The following is a 23,841-nucleotide window of genomic DNA, read 5'->3' as shown; positions in this document are numbered from 1 at the left end:
GACCAATTTGAAAACGGGACCCAAAATTCAAAATATATATACAAGGTTAGATTAAGCATATCAATGAACCCCAAGAATTCAATTTTTGATGAAATCAAACAAAGTTTTATTTTGGACCCTTTGGACCTCATGTGGACCAATCTAAAAAACGGGGACCAAATTCCAAAGTCTTAATACATGGTTAGATTCAGCATATTTAAGAACCCCAAGAATTCAAGAATAAAACCCCATTGAAATTGGTCAAGAAATAAGGAATGTATAAAAAGTATTAGAAAAGTATTGTTTTTTGCCACTAATTACTCAACAGTTTGGGCCATAACCCCCAAAATCAATGCCAACCTCCCTTTTTTGAAATGGAACCTTGTGGTACAATTTCAGAAAGATCCATACACTTACACACAAGTTATCGTCTGGAAACTAGAAAAAATACTTATTTTAACCCCCTTGATACAGAAAAAAAATGTTAAAAAAGTAAAAACAAAAGGATTAACAAGTTAAATTAAGATCTTAAATTAATACTAATGCCTACATTCTATGTTCACAATTGTTAAAAAACATTATATAGGAACCTTACTATGAAATCAATACTACTTGACAATAAGAGCTCTACATTTCTTTCAATTTCATATCAAATATATTATTACAAAGTCTAGTCCTTTTAAAAAATCCAGGTAATACGTAAAGTTTTATATGGTTAAACCCAAGTGTATGTTACTAAAAATAGTGTAGGTACTTTCCCATTCTATGTTTTATGAATGTTGTCAGCCATTATACAATCATGTTTTCCAAGTAAAACGAAAAAGAAAGTAAGTAAATTAAAAACGTTTTTAATCATTTTATATAGTGAATAGTCCTATTTAAAGGCAATTCTGAAAATTGTATAAATATAAATATTTGTAACTTCTGAATTAAATGTTACAATCTAAAATCATTCGATATGGGATACTGGCTTTAATCCAAATATAAGGACAAAAATGAAATAATTCATATTTTAATTCAATGTTTCATTAAAATCTCATCTCTCAATAAGTATACTTAATAAAATGAGAGCAATTCTATACATTACTATAAGAGACTATTACATTGCATAGATATAATACAATAGACAATAGACAATAGACAATATTTTATTGGCACAAACGCATTTACAATAAATGGTAATGACCGAATGGATAAACAATTTGCTATACATGGTAGTAAAATACAAACAATTATATATATATATGTGAATAAACGATTAAAGGTATAATGAAAATCTATTACAATAGATTACTTCTTGCATTTAAACAATTTGTTACGAAAGAGGAAGATAATTTTAGTGCCTTATAAGATGTATTATTGAGTATAAGATTTATTATATTTTTATCGCACAATGTGGTTACACTTTTTCCTGTAATTTTTAACATTTTTAATATAAAAGTCTCTCTAATACTGGAGTAACCGCTGCAGTGTAGCAACATGTGCTGAAACAATATGAAATAAAATACCATTTACAAAGTACAAATCTTCTATGCCTTTTCAAAATCAAATAACAGGTAACATGATTTTGTTGAAAAAAAATGTAATACAATTAAGGCTGTGGTAAGTCAATATTTTTATCCTGTATTTACAGAATGGACAAAGAAGATAAAAGAAGATACTTTGTTGTTGGATCTGTTTACTTAGAGGTTGTTACTCCATTGTTTCAACAAAAGTTAGAACAAAAATATGAAGGCCTAAACTTCAGATGTTTAAAGGATTTTCTTGATAAAGAGGCAGTCATCCACATCTTATTTCACCTACGCCACAGGAATGCATGGTGCTGTATAGATAAAGCAAACTGCACCAACCAAGGAGCTCTTCCTCTAAATCATCACCAATGGAAACAACTTTATGCTGAAAATCCAGGGCCTGGTATACACAACTGTTTTTGTAAGTACACAGCCAAGTCAGTCGACCCCGAAGATCTTGATTTGAGTTTGTGTGGCCTTATATTATATAACTGCTGTAACTTGAGACAACTTGATGAAGAAGCAGTCCATATACTCCGACGGAATAAGAATGACTATCTAAGTCATAACACAACATGTGGTATAACCAAGGATGAGTATGGCCCATTGATGGATGAGCTAAAGACCAATATCCTTCAACTTGACCAGACCAAAGAAGATGAACTGATAAGGATACAGAATAGACCACTGGATGATGCTCTGTGTAACAAATACATGACAACCCTTCTTGACATCCATGAAATATTGGAAAAGGTATTGTATTATTTCAATGTAACAAACTGTTATAAAAAAATATGTCTCGCTATTTGGTTATTTTGATAATGCAAACATTGAAATTAAAATAGGGACATTTTAACATGTAAGTTTTGCAAATATTCCAAGTCAGTGAACCATGACTGTAAGTAGATGGCTAAAAAATCTTCATGGAAATGAGATGTGACAATGCTAACTAATGCAAACTAATACATGTAAACTAAGCAAAATTCAAAGTCAATAAACTATGACCTAGGGAGCAGGGGACAAAAAATCTGCAAAGAAATGAAATGTGCCAATGCTAATATAACTGCATACCAAATACTATTGACTTATCATGAATAGTTCCCTTTTAACAAACCTAAACGCAAACTTATAAATGTAAACTAAGCAAAATTTCAAAGTCAATTAACCATGACAGAGGGGTGGGGCCAAAAAATCTCCTTGGATATGAGATATGCCAATGCTTATGCAACTGCATACCAATTCTAATCAACTTACCACTAGTGGTTCCTCATAAACTGATCTAATCACAAACTAATACATGAAAAATAAGAAAAATTTCAAAGTCAATAGACCGTAACTGAAGGGGCAGGGCAAAATAATCTCCATGGTAATGAGATGTGCCAATACTAATACAAATCTGTATACGAAATATCTTTGACTTACCACTATTTTTTTCTATACAAACTAGTCCTAATCACAAACTAATACATTGTTGAACAGCCGTCACCGCCGCCAATGCCAGAAACACCATACATATCTCTCTTTTTGATTCCATCAGAGAGTTGTTATTCTTCATTTCTTTGTATGGGGAGGATTGAAATTTAAAAAAAAACAAATGTGTCCATAGTACGCGGATTCCCCACTCACACTATCATTTTACATGTTCAGTCGACCAGGAAATTGGGGTCAATACCTTAATTTGGTATTTAAATTAAAAGGATCATATCATAGGGAACACAAATACTAAGTTGCAAGTTGATTGGACTTCAACTTCATCAAAAACTTAAATCTGAAGCGGGACAAAAGCACACACAAACAAACAAACAGACTAATGAACTGACGCACAGACTGAAAACATAATGCCCCTCTACTTCCGTAGTTGGGGCATAAAAATATGTGGTATAATTGCCAATGAGACAACTCTCCATAAGAGACCTAATGACACAGAAATTAACAACTATAGGTACAGCATTCAACAATGAGGTATTCAACAAAGAGCAAAGCCAATACCACATAGTCAGCTGTAACAGACCTCAAAATGACAATTGTAAAGAAATTCAAACAAAAAAAATAACAGCTTAATTTATTTAAATAAGAATGTGTCTCCAGTAAACGGATGCCCCATCCACACTATCATTTTCTATGTTCAGTGGGTCGTAAAAATGGGGGGAAATCTCTAATTTGGCATTAAAATTAGAATCATCATATCATAGGGAACTTGTGAACTAAGTTTCAAGTTGATTGGACTTCAACTTCATCAAAACTCCATTGAACAAAAACTTTTAACCTAATGCAGGACAGTCAAATGAAGGAACAGACATACTAACGAATGGACATTTAGATAATAAGAAGCACAGACCAGAAAACATAATGCCTATAAATGGGGCATAAAAAAATGAACAAAAAAGAAATATGTAATACATCAACAAACAACAACCCCTAAATTACAGGCTCCTGACAGAATGTGGCAGGGTTAAACTTGTTAACGGGATACCAACCCTCCCCTAACAAGGGACAGTTGTATAACTGTACAACATAAAAACAAATATTAGGTATAGTTTAAACAAAAATATCTTTATATGCCTGCCACCTTTCAGGATGCAGATGGACAAAGGTAAAACTTAATGCTCCCTCTGTTACAACAGGGGCATAAAGAAAGTGCAAACGGTCAGTAATAGCCTTACCAGTGAGGAAATCTGTGAACAGCATGTGCAATATTGTTGTTGATATAAAACAGACAGCGTAATTATTATAGTTTATCAGTTATTTCATTTACTTAATTACCATCTTGTGAATTAGCAATACATAAACTTTAATGCACATGAACAAATGGCTTACTTAGATCAATTACCCAGACCCTTAATTAGGGTCAAGAATTCATTTAACAGTTATTTTTCGATGAGGGAATTTGATGTTAAAATATTCTTGGTGTGAAAATCATAAGTATAAACATTTTAATTTCAGATTGACACCAAAATAGATTTAAGTACTAATCAAATATTAGATACTTTAGATACTGTAAACATGAACAATGCTGGGCTTACAGCTAAAATAGAGGTATGTTTAATTTACACATTTTAACACATAAATAAAGATTTCTATGACAGGACATACAGGTTCAGATATCATTAATTGAAGAAAGACAGACAAGACCAAAAGAAAATGGAATAAAGGGCTGTGCTTTAGCGCATGATACGCCCATTGCTCTTTTAACTTGTCTTTTTATGCTTTAAATGAATTTATATGATCAACTAGAAATAGTGTGAGCCCTGTCAAATACACCCCCCCCCCCCCCCCAAATAATAAATAAAAATGCACAAGAAAATAGGCACTATTAAGGCTAACTCAAATTTAACTAAGTTTGTTGTCTTAATTTTTCATCCATACATTCTATCTTGTTCACAACACACTTTCTGAATACCAAGTACCTTTTATATTTATAAAATGGAAAGGGAGCTTATGTCAATAGATATAAACGATTTGTCAAAGTTGCATAAAATTTTGTGAAAGTGTAAGTTAGTGTCCCAAAATTGGAAAATCCCCCCTTTTTTAAGCATAAAAATTCATAACACGGAAATGTAAAATCTGAAATTTATAAAAATTGAAAGGGAGCTTACATCAATAGATATAAACAATTCACCAAAGATTCATGGACATTGGTGAAAGCCTTTTTCAGTTATTGTCCGAAGTGTTGAAAATCCCCCCTTTTTTAAGAATAAAGCCCCATAAATCCAAGACTTAAAATCTGAAATTAAAAAAAACCAAAAGGGAGCTTACGTCAATAGATATAAACAATTCACTTAAGTTCCATGGAAATTGGGGAAAGTGTCTTTGAGTTATTGTCCGAAGTGTGGACGACGGACGGACAATGGTATACCATAATACGTCCCGTCTAAAAGACGACAGGCGTATAAAAATATTGAACCATTTATTTTAATATATATATACTATTCACATCAATTTTCAAAAGTTGTATTTTTAAACAAACTGTTCTTCTGCACTGAAAGCTATCAATACTAAACTAATATATAAAAGTGGTCAATTGCAAGGTGCAATACAATTGTGTTGTTGAAATGGCTTTACACTTAACCTATCTCTTTCAACAAAGAATCCCCATTTACAATGATTCACGCTTCAGACAGCTGATGACGAGTCCTCTTTGACATACACTTGGAATGATCATTGTACACTGTAAGGAATTTGTATAACCTCAATAAAAAATTTGAAACGCTTGCTGTTTTGGTTTAAAAATTACGATTTAGGTAAAAAACTCAAAATTTTTAGAATTTCAGCAAAATAATGCTGAAAATTTGCAAATTTTGTTGTTTATGCTGAAAAAAAATCACAACATGAACAAAACTGTGTACAAGGTGTAGGTGAATAAAATAAAGACAAAAATAACTGCAGACATAATTTTTATTGATATTTCATATAAAGATCCCTTTCTTGTGTCATAATAGTCAGGGAAGCCATCGTCTCAAAGTAGCTTTTGTCAAGGCTATTATTGTTGAAAGGGTTAAATGAGTTGATTTTACAACTATTCTAGAAAATCATTTTTTGAAGAGGTAACATCAACTTTTCTGTTTCCTTGAAAACAGATACTTAAAAAAATAAAGAAAATTGATAAGACAGGAACTGTTAAATAAACTGATTTTATACCGTTTGATGTTTTGGTACATATTGACATATATATAGTTATTGGCACTCCAAAATTAACAAAACGGCCAATAAAAAAGTTGTAATGCCATTGTAGAGTAAATTTACAGTAACTATAATTGTAAACCAAATTAATTATTACTCATTGCGATTTTTCCAAAAAATATCTCTATTCATTTTTATACATTCTCATTTTTTTTTAAGGAATTCATGCAGAGAGTAGTTTGCCAGAACTGTAGGGGGAAATTTGATAAACAAGGTTTGTATCTTACATTCATAATGATATTAATGTTAACAAGCTATCTATTTTCAAAAAACAAACATATCTTTTAAGTGACAAATGATACATAAGGTATATAAAAAAAAATGTAAACTGATCTTCCATTAAGTTCATGGTAAAAACCAGATGCTTCATATTTCAGAAATAAAAGATCAACCAGTAAAACACTACAAACTAGGACAGTCTATCTTCACACTACATCATGAGACAGACCTGACATCAGTAGTTGATGATGACACTAAGGTATCAGATATAGTGATGATGGATGATGGTAGACTGGTGATGTGTATACCTAACCAGAGGAGACTACTGATCTGTAATACAGATGGATCACAGGTAGACAGTATAGATGTACAGGGTAAACCATTGTTTGTTACAGCAGTCAACAACTCTACAGTAGCTGTTACACTGATGAGGAGTAAGTGTATAGAGATGTATGACATAAACAATAAACTTAAACTTAAATCAATATCACTACCTGACATGTGGTGGGTGAGTGGCATTACAACTAAAAACAACAAGTTAGTTGTAGGTGGTAACAACACACTACTGATCATAGATCATCAGACAGGAGAGGTGGTACAGACAATAAAGACTGACTGTGATCCTTACAAGTTACATGGTTCTGGTGACAGATTATTCTACAGTGATAACAACTACTTGAACAACAATCTGTACTGGTACAGTTATACTGATGACATACATCACACCCTAACATTACCATCAAGACCTGAGAGTATGACTACACTACAAGATGGCAGTCTGTATGTGGTGTGTGAAGATGGTTCAGTACAACATGTGTCATCTGATGGTAAACAGTATAAAACTGTTACCACAAAGGGACTTCAAAATTGTACATACTCTTTTGTGTCATATAATTCGAAGCAAAAGAAACTCATCATTAACCATGAAAGGGACAATAGATGTATATTCAAAGTTTTTTATGAGAAATAATACAGTCTTGTGCCAACTTTTTTGTGTTTAATAACAATATAAGTACTTTAGAAGGAATAATAGATGGGAGATTTGTATGGATGATAGAACAAGTTTCTTTATAAAACACAAATATGCAATAAGAGTGTTAAAAAGAGATGATTAAAAATATGAATACTTTTCTTTACAAATATTTTGTTATAGCCAAATTAAATGAAACTTAAGAATTATTGACTGAAACTGTAGGTGTAGATATACTGAAAGCATTATGTTCCAAAGTAAAAAAAAAATAACAAAAATGTTTATTGAAAGAAACTTATTCACTAAACAAGAAAATATATACATTACCATAACATTGTTTTATCTTCAGCTCCACACCTACTGAACAACTGTCTGATCAATTCACTTGTGTTCATCCTAAAAATATATGTGATGGATAGATAAGGAAATTTACATTAATTTTTTGCATTGTGCTATATCATTTTGCTCAGGATAGTGTTTATAGCTGAACATTTTTTTGTTAAACCTAGCAAAAATATCTATCTTTCCAAGAAAAGATTAAATTAGTAAATTAATTAGATAAAATAGCTATAATTTTTTTCAACAACAATTGCATAGGCTTTTGAACTTTACATGACCATTTATTGTTCAATTTCTGTCTGAATATGCAAGAAATATTTTACATTTAACAAATTGGCAAAACGATATCAGTCAGCTTCGAAATGTATATGTTACAGTAAAGAGGTGAAATTAGGAATTACATGTAATTACTAAACATTTCAGTAAATACCTGTAATTACTAGCTTATTTAGTAATTACATGTATTTACTAGTTGTTTCAGTGATTACTTGTAATTACTGATTTTTTTTGTCATTTTTACAGCTATTTACTAACTTGATGTTCTTGTTTTAAAATTAAAAAGATAACTCAAGATACCAAATAAGAAAGTAAAGGGGTAGATATTGAAGAATGTAGTAAATATCAAAAGTGCATACTCTTTATTAGTGTTTGTGAATTGAAACTGGAAAATGCTTGTTTTATAGGTCTTGAAACTCCGTAAATATATGCATGCAAGACAATGATATAAATCCAAAATTGATTTTCATAATTTTGTTAAACTAAAATCTCAATCATGCACTGTGGTTTAAAAATTTGAAATAACTTTCTCCAAATATGTTGGATTTCTATCAAACTTGGACAGAAGCTCATAAGATAATATCCGAAAGTAAAGATTGTAAAAAAATCCTTTTTTTCCTTTATTACTTGTAAACATGATAAATGGACTAGTTTTTCCCCAGTTAACATTTATACATACGCTCTGCAGTTAAAGTTTTTAAAACATTAGATTTTATAAACCATCCTGGTTTTTTACCCAATTTTAACAGAAGCTTCTTATAGTACTAGTCAAAAGATAGTATCTAGAGGAAAATTTTAATATTTTTTCCTCATTTTTGTTGAGCCTACGATTAACAGCAAAAGTAGGCGAGACTATTTTTTCTGCAAAACCATTACAATTTTAATAGCTTAATACATCGATAACCCATCTTCAGCTAGGGGTTGAATTGAAGGTCACATGAATACGTATTCTATGAGGTCCAAATATTCACTCGCAAGTGCACAATTCAACATCCTTGTCTCTCAGCTAATTTAACAAAATAGAACTAGATTGGCTACTAACAGTGAATTATAATGTCACTATATCATTTTTAATAATGATTTAACAACAAAAAAATATATATTTAATTTTTTTATCTCTCGAAGCTAATGCACATAACAGCTCATTTTAGTTTCTTAACCTTCACAACTTTATCTGATCTTTATAAGGTAATAAGTCCAAATATTCTTCAAACTCAAAGTTTTTTTGAAAAAAGTTAAAACTTAATGCTTTGGGAGAATTTTCCATTTCTGATTTCCATGTCTGCTGAAATTGGTCAAAATTTATCTGTTTAATGCTCAACTTTAACCATTTTGGATTAAAACGAAAGTTTCTCTGATTTAACCAAATATTTGAAAGTCCATACTTATTCAAGATATTTTGAATACAAATCAACCATTCAATATTTTAAGAGTGCTAACTGATCTTCTAGTTATTATTACCTTAACTTTTGATCACCTGACCATAATACAACATTGTTTAAGCAGTCAGTAAATAGGTGTAAAAACTCATTTTAAAATTAGTAATTACTGGTAATAACTGGGCCGTTTCAGGAATTACTTGTATTAACTAAGTGCACCGGGAATTACCTGTAATTCCTAAATTTTAGTAATTACATGTAATTCCTAATTTCACCTATTTACTGTAACATAATAGATATCAAATGGAGTTTAAACAGGGGTAATTCAATCAGTATATATTTTTAATAGGATCATGTTAACTATGTGTTATATATGTTTTGGTTTTTTGTGTAAGCGTATGATAATACTGCCTACCAAATACATGCCTGTCACAAACTGTTTATAAAAAGTGTTCAATTAATATGTGGATATATTTATAAGTTAATAAAATTGGTAAAAATGTTGATACAGTTTCAAAATGCAAGTTGATATTGTAAAGTATATCAAATATATGCAACACTCACAAATGTGTCGTCCACACCCCCAAAAAAGGTTCACTTGACAGACAGAAAGTTTGTAACCTAAGGTACAAGGCATTTTCAGCTTTGGTCACCTCTGTAATTTTGCAAGTCTCCATTTTGAATTATCTTCATTTAGATCCCTATATTTTTAATCTTCAGAAATTGCACCTTAAAAAACACTGATATTGACAACCTTGAATATATTTTCCTTTTCTTTGGACTCCAGTGGAAAACTATTCAAGAACTGAATTTGCTAGCGAAATTACTGACATCTTAATAAATGTCAGTGCCAAAAATTTTGGGCTAAATGGAGTGTTACATATGTTTGTGTTATTTTTTGTTGAAAACAAAATAGAATTAAAAATGTTTTTGTAAATAATAAGTCTGTTTTATATTGTCACCAGGGATTTTTGTTTTACCTTAGTTTATAAAACTACAGAAAACTATAAAGAAACTAATGTTTTTGTTTTAAATAATTTTTATATAATGTAAATTCAGAAATTTTTGCAAGGTTTTTATTATTGCAAATAATGCAACTAGTTGAGTATCCCAATAATATATATAAGAACTTGCATTCTGATATCTGATACACATATCAGTATGTAGGCATTTCTGAAATCGCAATAAAGAAAGACTTGCATTTATGTAATTCTTAAAAAAATCACAGTAATAAATGTACCAAATAATTTCTGAATTTAGGTAAATAATTGTTTAATATCTATAATTTTCTCAATACCTTGTATATTTGTTTGGATAACTGAGAATGGCTGTTACTAAGGTAACTCCTAAAACCTACAATAAAAATAACAAATAATATTAGTACTTATTTATATAATCCTTCCTGAAATGTGCATATTTTGTAAATATTTAATGTCTTAAATGTACCGTCTTTAATTTTCGTATAATTTTAATCATATTTGAATTTTGTTAATTAATTTTTATATAAATCAGGATGTCAGTTTTCTAGTTTGATTTATTTTTATTTCTTGATCTTTCTAGCTGACTCCTTTTTTGTAGAGCCCTTGACTTTTGTTGAAAAAACGAGACATAGTGACCCTACATTCAATTGTCGACAGTGTCTATAAATATTCACTCTGTGGTTAAAGTTTTTGAAGTTTTAATAACTTTATTAAACTATCCTGGATTTCTACTAAATTTGGACAGAAGCCTGTTTGCAATCATAAGATAAGATATTATTCAGAAGTAAATTTTGTTAAAAAAAAATCTATTTGTTCCGTATTTTACTTATAAAGAGACATGTACATGATGTATTGTCGAAATGCGCATCTGGTGCAAGAAAATTAGTACCGTTAATTTTATTTATTAACTTAGTTTATTTGCCAGGAAACACTACATCCACTCTGTGGTTTAAGTTTTTAAAATTTAAAAAATTTATAACAGGTATTTATTTGTGTTTGGCTATGTATAGAATATTGTAGTAAATATACGGAAGATATGATAACATAAAAGATAGTGTTAAACCAGAACACGATTTTGGCGTTTCAATTTTAAGTGTATGCTTTTTTTTCATGTGTTTAATTTTGGCACTTTCATTGAAGGCACCAAATAAACCAAAATAAAACTACAACCAAAATAATCCAATTTACAGTAATAAGCATTTTTGTATAACTTTTATAATATTTGTTTGAGGCAAACTTAAGTTAGAGAATGGGAATAAAAAAATCAGCAATTTTTCCAATTGTAAAGAGGCATCTAGAACAGTAAAAATTACCTCATCAAGACTCAAATTTGAACTGTGTTTTGTGACAATTAGCATTGTGCATAAGTTTCTTAACATTTGTTTGACAACAGAAACCAATTTTGGGACTTATGGAAGTTACTACAGACAGACATGGGTAAAACTTAATGGCCACTCTGCTATTTTTATGTCTATACAATAAATGTACTTTTGATGTCATGAGCCCATTTTCTATGCAATTTCAGGAAAATGTAAAAGCTTTCAATATACTAACCTCAACTATTGGGTATTGTCCTAACTTTGAATTCTTCCTATATCTACACCAGGCAATATTCATTTTATTAAAAAAACTTCCATATAAACCCTGAAAGAGAGCATGTGTTATTAATTTCGTTGCAATGCTACAGCTCACAGTTATAACAGAAATCAAAATAGAAAAGTCTGTCAAAATCAAGTATAAACATGTAAAGACTTATCTAAGATCTTGTTCTGACATCCGAGTATATAACTCATGTGTGCCAACAGCTATTGGAGCACAGTTTAATAGATTAATGGAGCATTGTGTTGACCTTTTTGCACTTAAAACAAGTTGTCAAACTTTTGGCTTATTTCTTAGAAGCATGTTTTTTTTTATTAGTTGTTATTGGCTGTAAACTAGCTGTCAGTAACTGTGAGTATTCTCAGATCTGTACTTAGTGACTTTTTGTTGTTGGGGTGTACTAGTACCTGTCCACGTCCACTCTGTTTTTGTTAGATGAATTTCTATTTGTATCAATCTGATGAGTTAAGCCTTTTTGAACTGATTTTTATAGTTTGATCTTATGTTGTACTTTTAAACCACTGTCCCAGGTTAGGGGAAGTGTTTGGATTTCGCTGAAATGTTTAACCCTGCCACATTCTGTACGTATGTCCCTGTTTTTGGTCAGGAGCCTAGTTTAAACATATTTATTTATAGGAGATTGGGAAACAAGTTTTGCAACTTATATTTATCCCTTTCCACTTTGCGGGTGAGAGTGCTGCATTGTAGCAGCATTAGCCTGCTCTTTTTTTCGAAATCTACAAGGGTGTCTTTAACGTGCAAGATATATGGCTCTCTCTTAATACGGGTCAGCGAATTATCATAGTTTCCTCGGGACCATACTCGCAAATGGTGACAAAGGAGAGCCTGTTATGCAGTGGTTGTCGTTTGTTTAAGTGTTACATATTTGTTTTGGTTGGTTTTCCCATTTGAATTGTTTTACATTGTCATTTCGGAGCCTTTTATAGCTGACTGTGCAGTATGAGCTTTATTCATTGTTGAAGGCCTTATGGTGACCTACAGTTGTCTATTTCTGTGTCATTTGGTATCTTGTGGAGAGTTGTCTCATTGGCAATCATACCACATCTTCTTTCTTATTCAAGATATTGGACAAAAAATCTATTTTCTATCATAGTTCCTGTACATATACATTTTTAATGCATCTGGATTACAAATGTCTGTATTCACCCCTTATGCTCCTAGGAATATCAACAACATAATCATCCCTAATGCCCCTATGAATATAAATGGTATAAGTTCCTGTAAGTACTCACCCCTAATGCCCCATGGAATATAAATGGTATACATCCCTGTAAGTACTCACCCCTAATGCCCCTAGGAATATAAATGGTATTAGTTCCTGTAAGTACTCACCCCTAATGCCCCTAGGAATATAAATGGTATTAGTTCCTGTAAGTACCAGGGTTCATTATATTCTACATAAAACATCACAAGATGATCATTGCCAAATGGGTTAATAGATCTCAGTACAAATGCAGCTGCTAGTGCACAGAAAAATGATCTCCACAGGGTCTTCAATGGAAAATAGTAACTAACCTACAAAAACAACTTAGCATCAACATTTAAAATATACAAACAAACAATGATCAAAAGATTTAGAATGGGAGTTTTGATCTCATGCCATAGATGGTCTATTTATTAAAAATATTGTAACTTTTAAAAAATTCATAAATTTACAGTACCCAATACTTTTAAATTCAAGTCAATCCATGTGTTCGTAGATAGATGTTTTTTTGTTCTGTTAAATAGTTCCTTTTAAAATTGTTATGCGATGATGACTGATGTACCCATATTTTGACTATTTTATTAATTGTGACTGTTTATTTAACGCATCATGTAAATATAACGGAATTTGATGAGACTGTTATTAAAGAGAGAGGGTTAGCGCCATAGACCCAGGTTTAATCCACCATTTTCTACATTTGAAAATGCCTGTACCAAGTCAGGAATATGACAGTTCTTGTCTATTCGTTTTTGATGCGTTTTGTTATTTGATTTTGTCATGTGATTATGGACTTTCCGTATTGATTTTCCTCTGAGTTCAGTATTTTTGTGATTTTACTTTTTGGTATCATATTACTTATGTAAATTCACCTGAGATTAAAACAAATCATTGAATATCATTTTTTTTCTTTCAATAACCTATTTCTTGTTTGATGCCTTGAAAATCAATAAAACTAAGAAACTTACTTCCTCTAAACTAAACAATACTCCACCAATAGGTGCACCAAACGCCACACTGACTCCAGCTGCTGCAGCTGCTGATAATATCTACAAAAAAATAGTAGCTTTAAATATATCATATCAGCAAGAACACCAATTGCAAGTTAAGAATATGTAACTTTGATATGGTGACGACAAAAACTGTGAGGCAATCAAATATTGAATTCTATTTCCAAATAAAACACAACTCTTGACTGCATGATTTGCGCTCCCTATAAAGAAATTACAACATTTGTTCCATGGTTAACTTATAAAACAAAAGGTAAATTAGATAGGCTTGTCACAGTGCTGAACATGTGCAAATTTGTGATATGAAGACCTTAACTAGAGGCTCTTTAGAGCCTGTGTCACTCACCTTGGTCTATGTGAATATTAAACAAAGGAAGCAGATAGATTCTTGACAAAATTGAGTTTTGGTGATGATGATGTGTTTGTACATCTTACTTTACTGAACATTCTTGCTGCTTACAATTATCTCTATCCATAATGAACTTGGTCCAGTAGTTTCAGTGGAAAATGTTAGTAAAAATATACAAATTTTATGATTTGACCATTTCGTTCATGGTGACTTATTTCTAGGTCTTACTTTTCTGTACATACTTGCTGTTTACTTTTTATTTCTATCTATAAAAATATTAAAGATAATAACAAAAAACGGCAAAACTTCCTTAAAATTACCAATTCAGGGGCAGCAACCTAACAACAGGTTGTCCGATTCATCTGAAAATTTCAGGGCAGATAGATCTTGACCTGATAAACAATTTAACCCTAATCAGATTTGCTCTAAATGCTTTGGTTTTTCAGTTGGTATTAGCCAAAAACTGCATTTTGCTCGTATGTTCTTTTTTTAGCTGTGGTAGGCATCTTGATTTGATGGCCAGGTCACCAGACATATTTTTTAAACTACATTTCCCAAAAATGTTTGTGGCCAAGATTGGTTAAATTTGGCCCAGTTGTTTCATAGGAGAAGATTTTTGTAAAAATTAACGACGACGACAGACAACGCCGGACAACGCTGGACGATTGACGCAAAATGATTGGAAAAGCTCATTTGGCCCTTGGGGCTAGGTGAGCTAAAAAACCTTTCAATTCTTTATAAATTTTTAATTTCTAAAAAACAATAAATATGTTTGACTTACCTCCCTTTTCTTAGCTTCATTGGAGCCATATTTAGGGAATAAATAAGAAAATATATTGCCACAGCATGCAGCAACATGAACAAATGGTCCTTCTTTACCAAGACTTAATCCAGCTGATACAGCTAACATCATTCCTACTGACTTGGTCAATAATGTCCACTTTCCTAAATAGCCACGAATAATAAATCCACTCAATATTGTTTTAATCTGAAAAATAAACATATTTTGCATTATTGATATATTTTACGAAATTTTCCTTTGATCTTGGCGTCTGATAATTTTTCTTTCTCAGCAGAGTTGACTGATATCAAAAAACTAAGCAGGGCATGTGCCGTTGCTAATGAAATGGACAACTTGGTCATAGGTAAAATAGCTATAAAACAGATTATCATTGGTCATCTCAACTCTACTGCTTTTATCGCTTTCGCCGTACCAGATCAAGCGAGATAGTCAATTTTGTTGAGATGATCAACAATAATTTATAAATTCAGAAGAATTTTGTCAAATATTTATAATTTTATATCAAATATTGGAATGTCAACGTAAGTTTTCAGTTTCTGTACTTAAATGTGTAAACACTACACACATTAATTGTACCATCTTCACACTGATAGTCAAGAATGATATAGTTCAGCAGTGTAATCTACCAAGGGTGTACAGGATAGGACTGAATCATAATCCTTGGCTGCAAAAATGTCAGTAATCATAATAGTTATCAAAAGTACCAGGATTATAATTTTATACGCCAGACGCGCGTTTCGTCTACACAAGACTCATCAGTGACGCTCAGATCAAAATAGTTTAAAAGCCAAACAAATACAATGTTGAAGAGCATTGAGGACCAAAAATTCCAAAAGGTTGTGCCAAATATAGCTAAGGTAATCTACTCCATAACATTGGAAAAGATGTATGTCATTGTTCTTGGATTAAATGTCAACTTATCATACTGTTAGTTTTACTGTTAAAGGTTTCTTTCAAACTTCAGCTGGTTTCATATCAGCATGGGAAAAACATACTTGTATTTTACATGGTAAGAATTTTCAAAAGGAGAAAATGAATGTAGAAAAAGATCTTATGTGGCAAATTACTATAAAACTATAGACATGAGTTAATATAAAACTCACCTCAGGGATACCTGAACCACAGGCATAGGGAGCAAATGAATGTACAAACAAAGAGGCTAACATAGCAAACACTACAGCCCACAGTACATATAACAGGTACTTTACAATGTAGCCACCAGCTGCTGCCTTCTTTCCAGTCTGGGCTCCTAATATCTCTGACCATGTATTCCACTGAAATCAGAAAACCATCATTATAACCAGGTTCAAACAAGAACAAATCATAAGTACACCATGTATGTACTAACACTCTATATAATATAAAAGTTCTAGCTTGTAGAAGATAGCTTGACAACCATTTACCCAAACATTATTTTACACACAAAAAATAAGATTTAGGACCCTGTAATCAGAAAACAATCTTGAAAACATGCACACCTTAATAAAGTATATATGTAAATTATATCTAGCATAACATAAAGGTTCTTGGTTGTAAACTGAAGACGGGCAGGCAGACAGACATCAGTGGTGGATCCAGAAATTTTTCATGAGGGCCTGCTGACTGCCTCATTAAGTCGTGCTGTAGTGTTTCCCTATAGAAACAACGAAAATTTTGCCAGGAAAGGTTTGGGGGCCAGGGCCCCCTAAAAAAACCTTGAAATCCGCCTCAGTGCATTGATAAAATAGGGGTATTAAAAACAATAAAATTTCCCCATCAAACATTTTGTTGAGCCAGTCACCATTCAGGTTGTGTGTTTGACCCTGCTCGTACAGGTGCACTCAATTCCAATCTTCAGTGACTAGGATTGCTATGCTTAAAAGTGGCAAGTAATATATTAAAACACCAAAAACAAGTGAAACTGCGAGCTACTGCTCACTGATGATACCCCCCCCCCCCGCAAGTAGATAATATTAATAGTGTAAAAATATGCAAGTGTTCGGTAAACAGGAAGTTGTTGAGTGCTGAATCTGAAAACGCATCACACAGTATAGCTGACTTATATAAATCCTGAAACCAAATTTCAGAAATCCTTGTATTGTAGTTCCTGAGGAAAATGTGACAAAAATTTTCAACTTGGCTATCATGTGTAAAATCATACAAGTGTTCGGTAAACAGGAAGTTGTCAAGTGATCAATCTAAAAACGCATCACACGGTATAGCTGACTTAGATAAACCCTGAAACCAAATTTCAGAAATCTTGTATTGTAGTTCCTGAGAAAAATGTGACGAAAATTTTCAACTTGGCTATCATGTGTAAAATAATACAAGTGTTCGGTAAACAGGAAGTTGTCAAGTGATCAATCTGAAAACGCATCACACGGTATAGCTGACTTAGTTAAACCCTGAAAACCAAATTTCAGAAATCCTTGTATTGTTGTTCCTGAGAAAAATGTGACGAAAGTTTCATGGGACGGACTGACTGACGGACGGACTGACGGACGAACTGACGGACGGACGGACTGACAGACGGATGGACAGACAGAGGTAAAACAGTATAACCTCCCTTTTTTAAAGCGGGGGTATAATTAAAAAATCAATAAAATCAATCCAACATTTTGTTGTTATATAGTTGTGGGGCATAATAATCAACCTTTATCATGTAAATCTCTAGCAAACAATTTTTTTTTAAATTCTCTATACATATATGTTTGACAATCATCAGTCTTTTGTGCAAACTTTTTTTTCAGGGTTTTTTTTTAAATTATAATTCTTATTTTCTTTGTGTCTGTTAATGCTATTTTAGCTTCCTTTGTTTAATGACAGGTAAATTACACCTCTAAATTTACCTTAACGAGGTCTACATTGATTCTAATAATCCAACTTTGGTCAATCCTTAACAATGATTTATAGGGTCATAACACAATGAGTCTCCTTCATACACTGAAATCCTATAAACTATGATCAAACTGTAGGCCATGTTTATAAGACTTAATTGCCATTGATTTGTAATAGGAAATTCTATGTAAACAGAATTGTTCCAAAGAAGAGGAATATCATGTCACAAAACCATCATTTACCATTCTTTAATATGTAATCTTTTAAAGGACAACAAACAAAAGCTGATCTGTCATATGATATATACAGTAAATACATGTGAAGCTTTAAAACATGTTTTTCTAAAGTCAGGACTTTCCAACTTCAACCAAAAAGGAAACACACATTAAAAAGACCACATTTCTGAGTTATTCTGCTTCTTGAATAACAAAACTCTACAAAAGTGTACACTTCAGCCAGACTTTTATTCTGGTCAGTAAAGAAGAAAGTGTTCAGATGTCTGTATATGCTTCCTCCCATTTTACTGCTACATTAAAGGCTCTAAAGAGCCTGTGTTGCTCACCTTGGTCTGTGTGCATATTATAAACAAAGGACACAGATGAAGTCATGACAAAATTGTGTTTTGGTGATGGTGATGTGTTTGTAGAACTTGCTTTACTGAAAATTCTTGCTTCTTACAACTATCTCTATTTATAATGAACTTGGACTAGTAGTTATAACATTTTGTACAAATTTTACAAAATTTACAAGATTTATGAAAATTGTTAAAAATTGACTATAAATTTTAAAGGGCATTAATTCCTTATGGGGTCAAGTGACCATTTTAATCATGTTGACTTATTTGTAGGTCTTACTTTGCTGTACATTATTGCTGTTTACAGTTTATCTCTATAATATTCAAGATAATAACCAACAGCTGCAAAATTTTCTTAAAATTACCAATTCAGGGGCAGCAACCCAAAAAAAGGTTGCCTGATTGGTCTGAAAATTTTAGGGCAGATAGACCTTGACCTATTAAACAAACAAATTCATCCTGTCAGATTTACTCTAAATGCTTTGGTTTTAGAGACCTGCCAAAATCTATATTTCACCCCCTAAGTTCTATTTTTAGCAATGGCGGCCTTCTTAGTTGGACACATTTTTTAAACTAGATACCGCAATGATGATTGTTGCCAAGTTTAATTAAATTTGGCCCAGTAGTGTCATTAAAGATTTTTGTAAAAGTTAACGACACTGGACGACGCCAGACGACAGATGCCAAGTGATGAGAAAAGCTCTGTAGGCCAGGTGAGCTAAAAAAAGATATCATATATTTTAAAGTGTGCATTTACAATGTGCACCATGCATTTGTTCAGGAAAGATTGCTTCTGTAGGACACATCTGCCGTAACAAAGTCAATATATCATGATGGATGCCAAGTGATGAGAAAAGCTCACATGGCCCTTTGGGCCAGGTGAGCTAAAAAAAGATATCATATATATTAAAGTGTGCATTTTCAATGTGCACTATGCATTCTTTCAGGAAAGACTGCTTCTGTAGGACACATCTGCCGTAACGAAGTCAATTTATCACATGGTCTTGACAATATCGCTACTATACCTGACTACAACCCTCATCATCATAAGTTGTATCATTGGCCCACCAGCAGCATTGTTCTTTTTTTACTATACCTGACTACAACCCTCATCATCATATGTTGTATCATTGGCTGACCAGCAGCATTGTTCTTTATTTACTATACCTGACTACAACCCTCATCATCATATGTTGTATCATTGGCCCACCAGCAGCATTGTTCTTTATTTACTATACCTGACTACAACCCTCATCATCATATGTGGTATCATTGGCCGACCAGCAGCATTGTTCTTTATTTACTATACCTGACTACAACCCTCATCATCATATGTTGTATCATTGGCCCACCAGCAGCATTGTTCTTTATTTACTTTACCTGACTACAACCCTCATCATCATATGTTGTATCATTGGCTGACCAGCAGCATTGTTCTTTATTTACTATACCTGACTACAACCCTCATCATCATATGTTGTATCATTGGCCCACCAGCAGCATTGTTCTTTATTTACTTTACCTGACTACAACCCTCATCATCATATGTTGTATCATTGGTTGACCAGCAGCATTGTTCTTTATTTACTATACCTGACTACAACCCTCATCATCATATGTTGTATCATTGGCTGACCAGCAGCATTGTTCTTTATTTACTTTACCTGACTACAACCCTCATCATCATATGTTGTATCATTGGCCGACCAGCAGCATTGTTCTTTATTTACTATACCTGACTACAACCCTCATCATCATATGTTGTATCATTGGCCCACCAGCAGCATTGTTCTTTATTTACTATACCTGACTACAACCCTCATCATCATATGTTGTATCATTGGCCCACCAGCAGCATTGTTCTTTATTTACTATACCTGACTACAACCCTCATCATCATATGTTGTATCATTGGCCCACCAGCAGCATTGTTCTTTATTTACTATACCTGACTTCAACCCTCATCATCATATGTTGTATCATTGGCCCACCAGCAGCATTGTTCTTTATTTACTATACCTGACTACAACCCTCATCATCATATGTTGTATCATTGGCTGACCAGCAGCATTGTTCTTTATTTACTATACCTGACTACAACCCTCATCATCATAAGTTGTATCATTGGTTGACCAGCAGCATTGTTCTTTATTTACTATACCTGACTACAACCCTCATCATCATATGTTGTATCATTGGCTGACCAGCAGCATTGTTCTTTATTTACTATACCTGACTACAACCCTCATCATCATAAGTTGTATCATTGGCTGACCAGCAGCATTGTTCTTTATTTACTATACCTGACTACAACCCTCATCATCATATGTTGTATCATTGGCTGACCAGCAGCATTGTTCTTTATTTACTATACCTGACTACAACCCTCATCATCATATGTGGTATCATTGGCCCACCAGCAGCATTGTTCTTTATTTACTTTACCTGACTACAACCCTCATCATCATATGTTGTATCATTGGCTGACCAGCAGCATTGTTCTTTATTTACTTTACCTGACTACAACCCTCATCATCATATGTTGTATCATTGGCTGACCAGCAGCATTGTTCTTTATTTACTATACCTGACTACAACCCTCATCATCATAAGTTGTATCATTGGCCCACCAGCAGCATTGTTCTTTATTTACTATACCTGACTACAACCCTCATCATCATATGTTGTATCATTGGCCCACCAGCAGCATTGTTCTTTATTTACTTTACCTGACTACAACCCTCATCATCATATGTTGTATCATTGGCTGACCAGCAGCATTGTTCTTTATTTACTATACCTGACTACAACCCTCATCATCATATGTGGTATCATTGGCTGACCAGCAGCATTGTTCTTTATTTACTATACCTGACTACAACCCTCATCATCATAAGTTGTATCATTGGCCCACCAGCAGCATTGTTCTTTATTTACTTTACCTGACTACAACCCTCATCATCATATGTTGTATCATTGGCTGACCAGCAGCATTGTTCTTTATTTACTATACCTGACTACAACCCTCATCATCATATGTTGTATCATTGGCCCACCAGCAGCATTGTTCTTTATTTACTTTACCTGACTACAACCCTCATCATCATATGTTGTATCATTGGCTGACCAGCAGCATTGTTCTTTATTTACTTTACCTGACTACAACCCTCATCATCATATGTTGTATCATTGGCTGACCAGCAGCATTGTTCTTTATTTAACCAGAAGGCTTCTTTACATATGCCTTCTTTAAGATCTGACATCCATGTGGCTCCAATGTCTATAACACCAGCACAGAGGCCTGTAAATTATAAAATCCTATAGTCAAGTTCTTCCATAAAATCAGGTGAAAAAAAACATTAAAATCTATAAAACCAGCACAGAATTCTGTAAAATTTTAAATTATTAATCATGTGTTGTAAGCAGTGTCCAACTAAGATCACACTTAGAGGTTCATATTTGGAAACCAGTATAAATAAATAAATCAGATCAGAAATTAAAATAGTAAGCACACAACTACATGTCCACAGAATAATGTGTACAAGTTTTGAGGAAAAATCTAAACAACAATTTCAAGGAATTGATGATATTAATATAAGCAGAAATTAGTATCATCCTGAGTCATGTTTTAATAGGAAAAGCCAATAAAACATACTGACATGGCAGAGATCAATAATAGTAGAATCTCTACAGTTTGATTGGAATTCTGTCAAAGAAATTTCAAGAAAGTGTGGTTTTTTAAGATTTATTGTGAAATGAATAATTGTTTCACTGTTGCTTGTTTAATGTCCAGTGGCAGATTTTTCATAGACATCCAGAACGAATGAAATAATAATCTATTTTAAAATGTAGGCTCTGCAAGGTGGCATGACTAGAATGAAGGACCAGAAATTTGGTCAACCACTGAAAATAAGGGTATATTGGATAGGGGTAGAAACAGACCATATACAGACCCTTAAGACAGTTGCTGCAAGTGTACTTCAATTTGCAGAGCTGGGCACTCATCCTACAATAATCATCAGATTTAACTTCCAATTCTTAATTGACTTGTCTGTAAGTTGTGAATCCTAAAAGCCAAATGATGCCCAATATTGCTAAAGGTTTACAGCTGTGATGATGGTAACCTGGGAATAAAAGTATTTATACATCCCTGAGCTGGTGGCTTCCAAAATAGGGATGATGAAGAAGCAAGCTTACAAAAGTGTACCTATATATTTATATAGCTTTCCCTTTAATCAAAACAAGACCCAAAATGAAGAAGCAAGCTCACAAAAGTGTACCTATATATTTATATAGCTTTCCTTTCATTCAAAACAAGACACAAAGTGACAGATGTGGCTCTATAGCTGCAATGACAGGCTACTTCAAATCAATCAATTTGGAGTTTTATCAATAAATTATCTAATCAATCAATCAATCAATCAAATAATGAATTTCTTTTTTTCTTTTTCTTTTTTTCTTCTTCTTCTTCTGAATTTCTTAGTCAGTTCAGACTTATTATTTCAGGTCTAATTTCTGATATTGTCTTTATTCTATCTTGTCCATAAGATTATCATCAAACACAGATATTCTGTCTGTATGGCTGTCAAAAGATATAAATAACATTCCAATATGTTTTCCCCTAACAAATGACCTTTTACCATTATAATTTCCTCGTAAGATTGATAAGGAAATGTACTTATGGGTAATTGATTTGTCTTTCCCTCCCAATGACTCCTCGATAAGTTAATTGATGGATTCCGGTTAATTGGATAAATCAAAACCTGACATTTCTATAACTAGAAAACAGTAGGAAAAGATCAAATCATAGAACTTTATTCAATTTAATCCATCCTCACAAGGATCATATTATATTTTTTCTCATAGAATTTATTAGAACAATTAGGAAGATTTTGTATTGGAAGTCGTTGTCAAGTTATGAAAAATGAAATATATTGGAACATATTCCTCAAAGTTCCAATTAAATATAATTGCCATTTCTGTGTAATTAGAGGACAATCTTTAGGAGACCATGGACAAATAAAACTCATAATTTCCTAAACATTGTATATGCTGTTATAAAACTTTAATCAGAGTGAATATAAAGTAATGGGGAAATCTACCAACACAAAGTTACTAATGAAGAAATATTATTG

The 23,841-nt window shown here is 32.5% G+C and overlaps 2 protein-coding genes across 8 annotated transcripts in view; one reads left to right on the top strand and one right to left on the bottom strand.

The window, feature by feature from the left end:
• LOC134698146 (H(+)/Cl(-) exchange transporter 4-like) overlaps window positions 1–23,841 on the bottom strand; it is a 77,443-nt gene that overhangs the window by 17,128 nt on the left and 36,474 nt on the right. For all 7 annotated transcript variants that reach the window (XM_063560445.1, XM_063560447.1, XM_063560448.1 and 4 more), the window contains 8 exons: window positions 21,862–22,007; window positions 16,419–16,589; window positions 15,295–15,501; window positions 14,123–14,203; window positions 13,286–13,468; window positions 11,888–11,977; window positions 10,651–10,706; window positions 7,687–7,755 (listed from right to left, as the gene is read on the bottom strand). In XM_063560445.1, the coding sequence (XP_063416515.1) occupies window positions 7,687–7,755; window positions 10,651–10,706; window positions 11,888–11,977; window positions 13,286–13,468; window positions 14,123–14,203; window positions 15,295–15,501; window positions 16,419–16,589; window positions 21,862–22,007 (1,003 nt within the window). The remainder of the gene's footprint in view (window positions 1–7,686; window positions 7,756–10,650; window positions 10,707–11,887; window positions 11,978–13,285; window positions 13,469–14,122; window positions 14,204–15,294; window positions 15,502–16,418; window positions 16,590–21,861; window positions 22,008–23,841) is intronic.
• On the top strand, window positions 718–10,836 carry LOC134698147 (uncharacterized). The gene is made up of 6 exons (XM_063560452.1): window positions 718–806; window positions 1,613–2,243; window positions 4,434–4,526; window positions 6,330–6,384; window positions 6,548–8,068; window positions 9,650–10,836. The coding sequence occupies exons 1-5, from the start codon at window positions 745–747 to the stop codon at window positions 7,357–7,359; spliced, it is 1,653 nt and encodes a 550-aa protein (XP_063416522.1). The 5' UTR covers window positions 718–744; the 3' UTR covers window positions 7,360–8,068; window positions 9,650–10,836.

The sequence above is a fragment of the Mytilus trossulus genome, chromosome 14, assembly GCF_036588685.1.
Source record: "Mytilus trossulus isolate FHL-02 chromosome 14, PNRI_Mtr1.1.1.hap1, whole genome shotgun sequence".
Classification (NCBI taxonomy): Eukaryota; Metazoa; Mollusca; class Bivalvia; order Mytilida; family Mytilidae; genus Mytilus; species Mytilus trossulus.
Note: the sequence above shows the minus strand (reverse complement) of the source record. Positions and strands in the feature narration are given on the sequence as shown.

What these genes read in the sequence shown, in the direction of transcription:
- LOC134698147 (XM_063560452.1), top strand. Translation starts at nt 745, where the DNA reads ATGTTTTATGAATGTTGTCAGCCATTATACAATCATGTTTTCCAAGTA. An exon ending in TCCATGAAATATTGGAAAAG is followed by an intron (nt 2,244 to 4,433) that starts GTATTGTATTAT and finishes TTTTAATTTCAG; the next exon opens with ATTGACACCAAAATAGATTT. An exon ending in GGCTTACAGCTAAAATAGAG is followed by an intron (nt 4,527 to 6,329) that starts GTATGTTTAATT and finishes TTTTTTTTTAAG; the next exon opens with GAATTCATGCAGAGAGTAGT.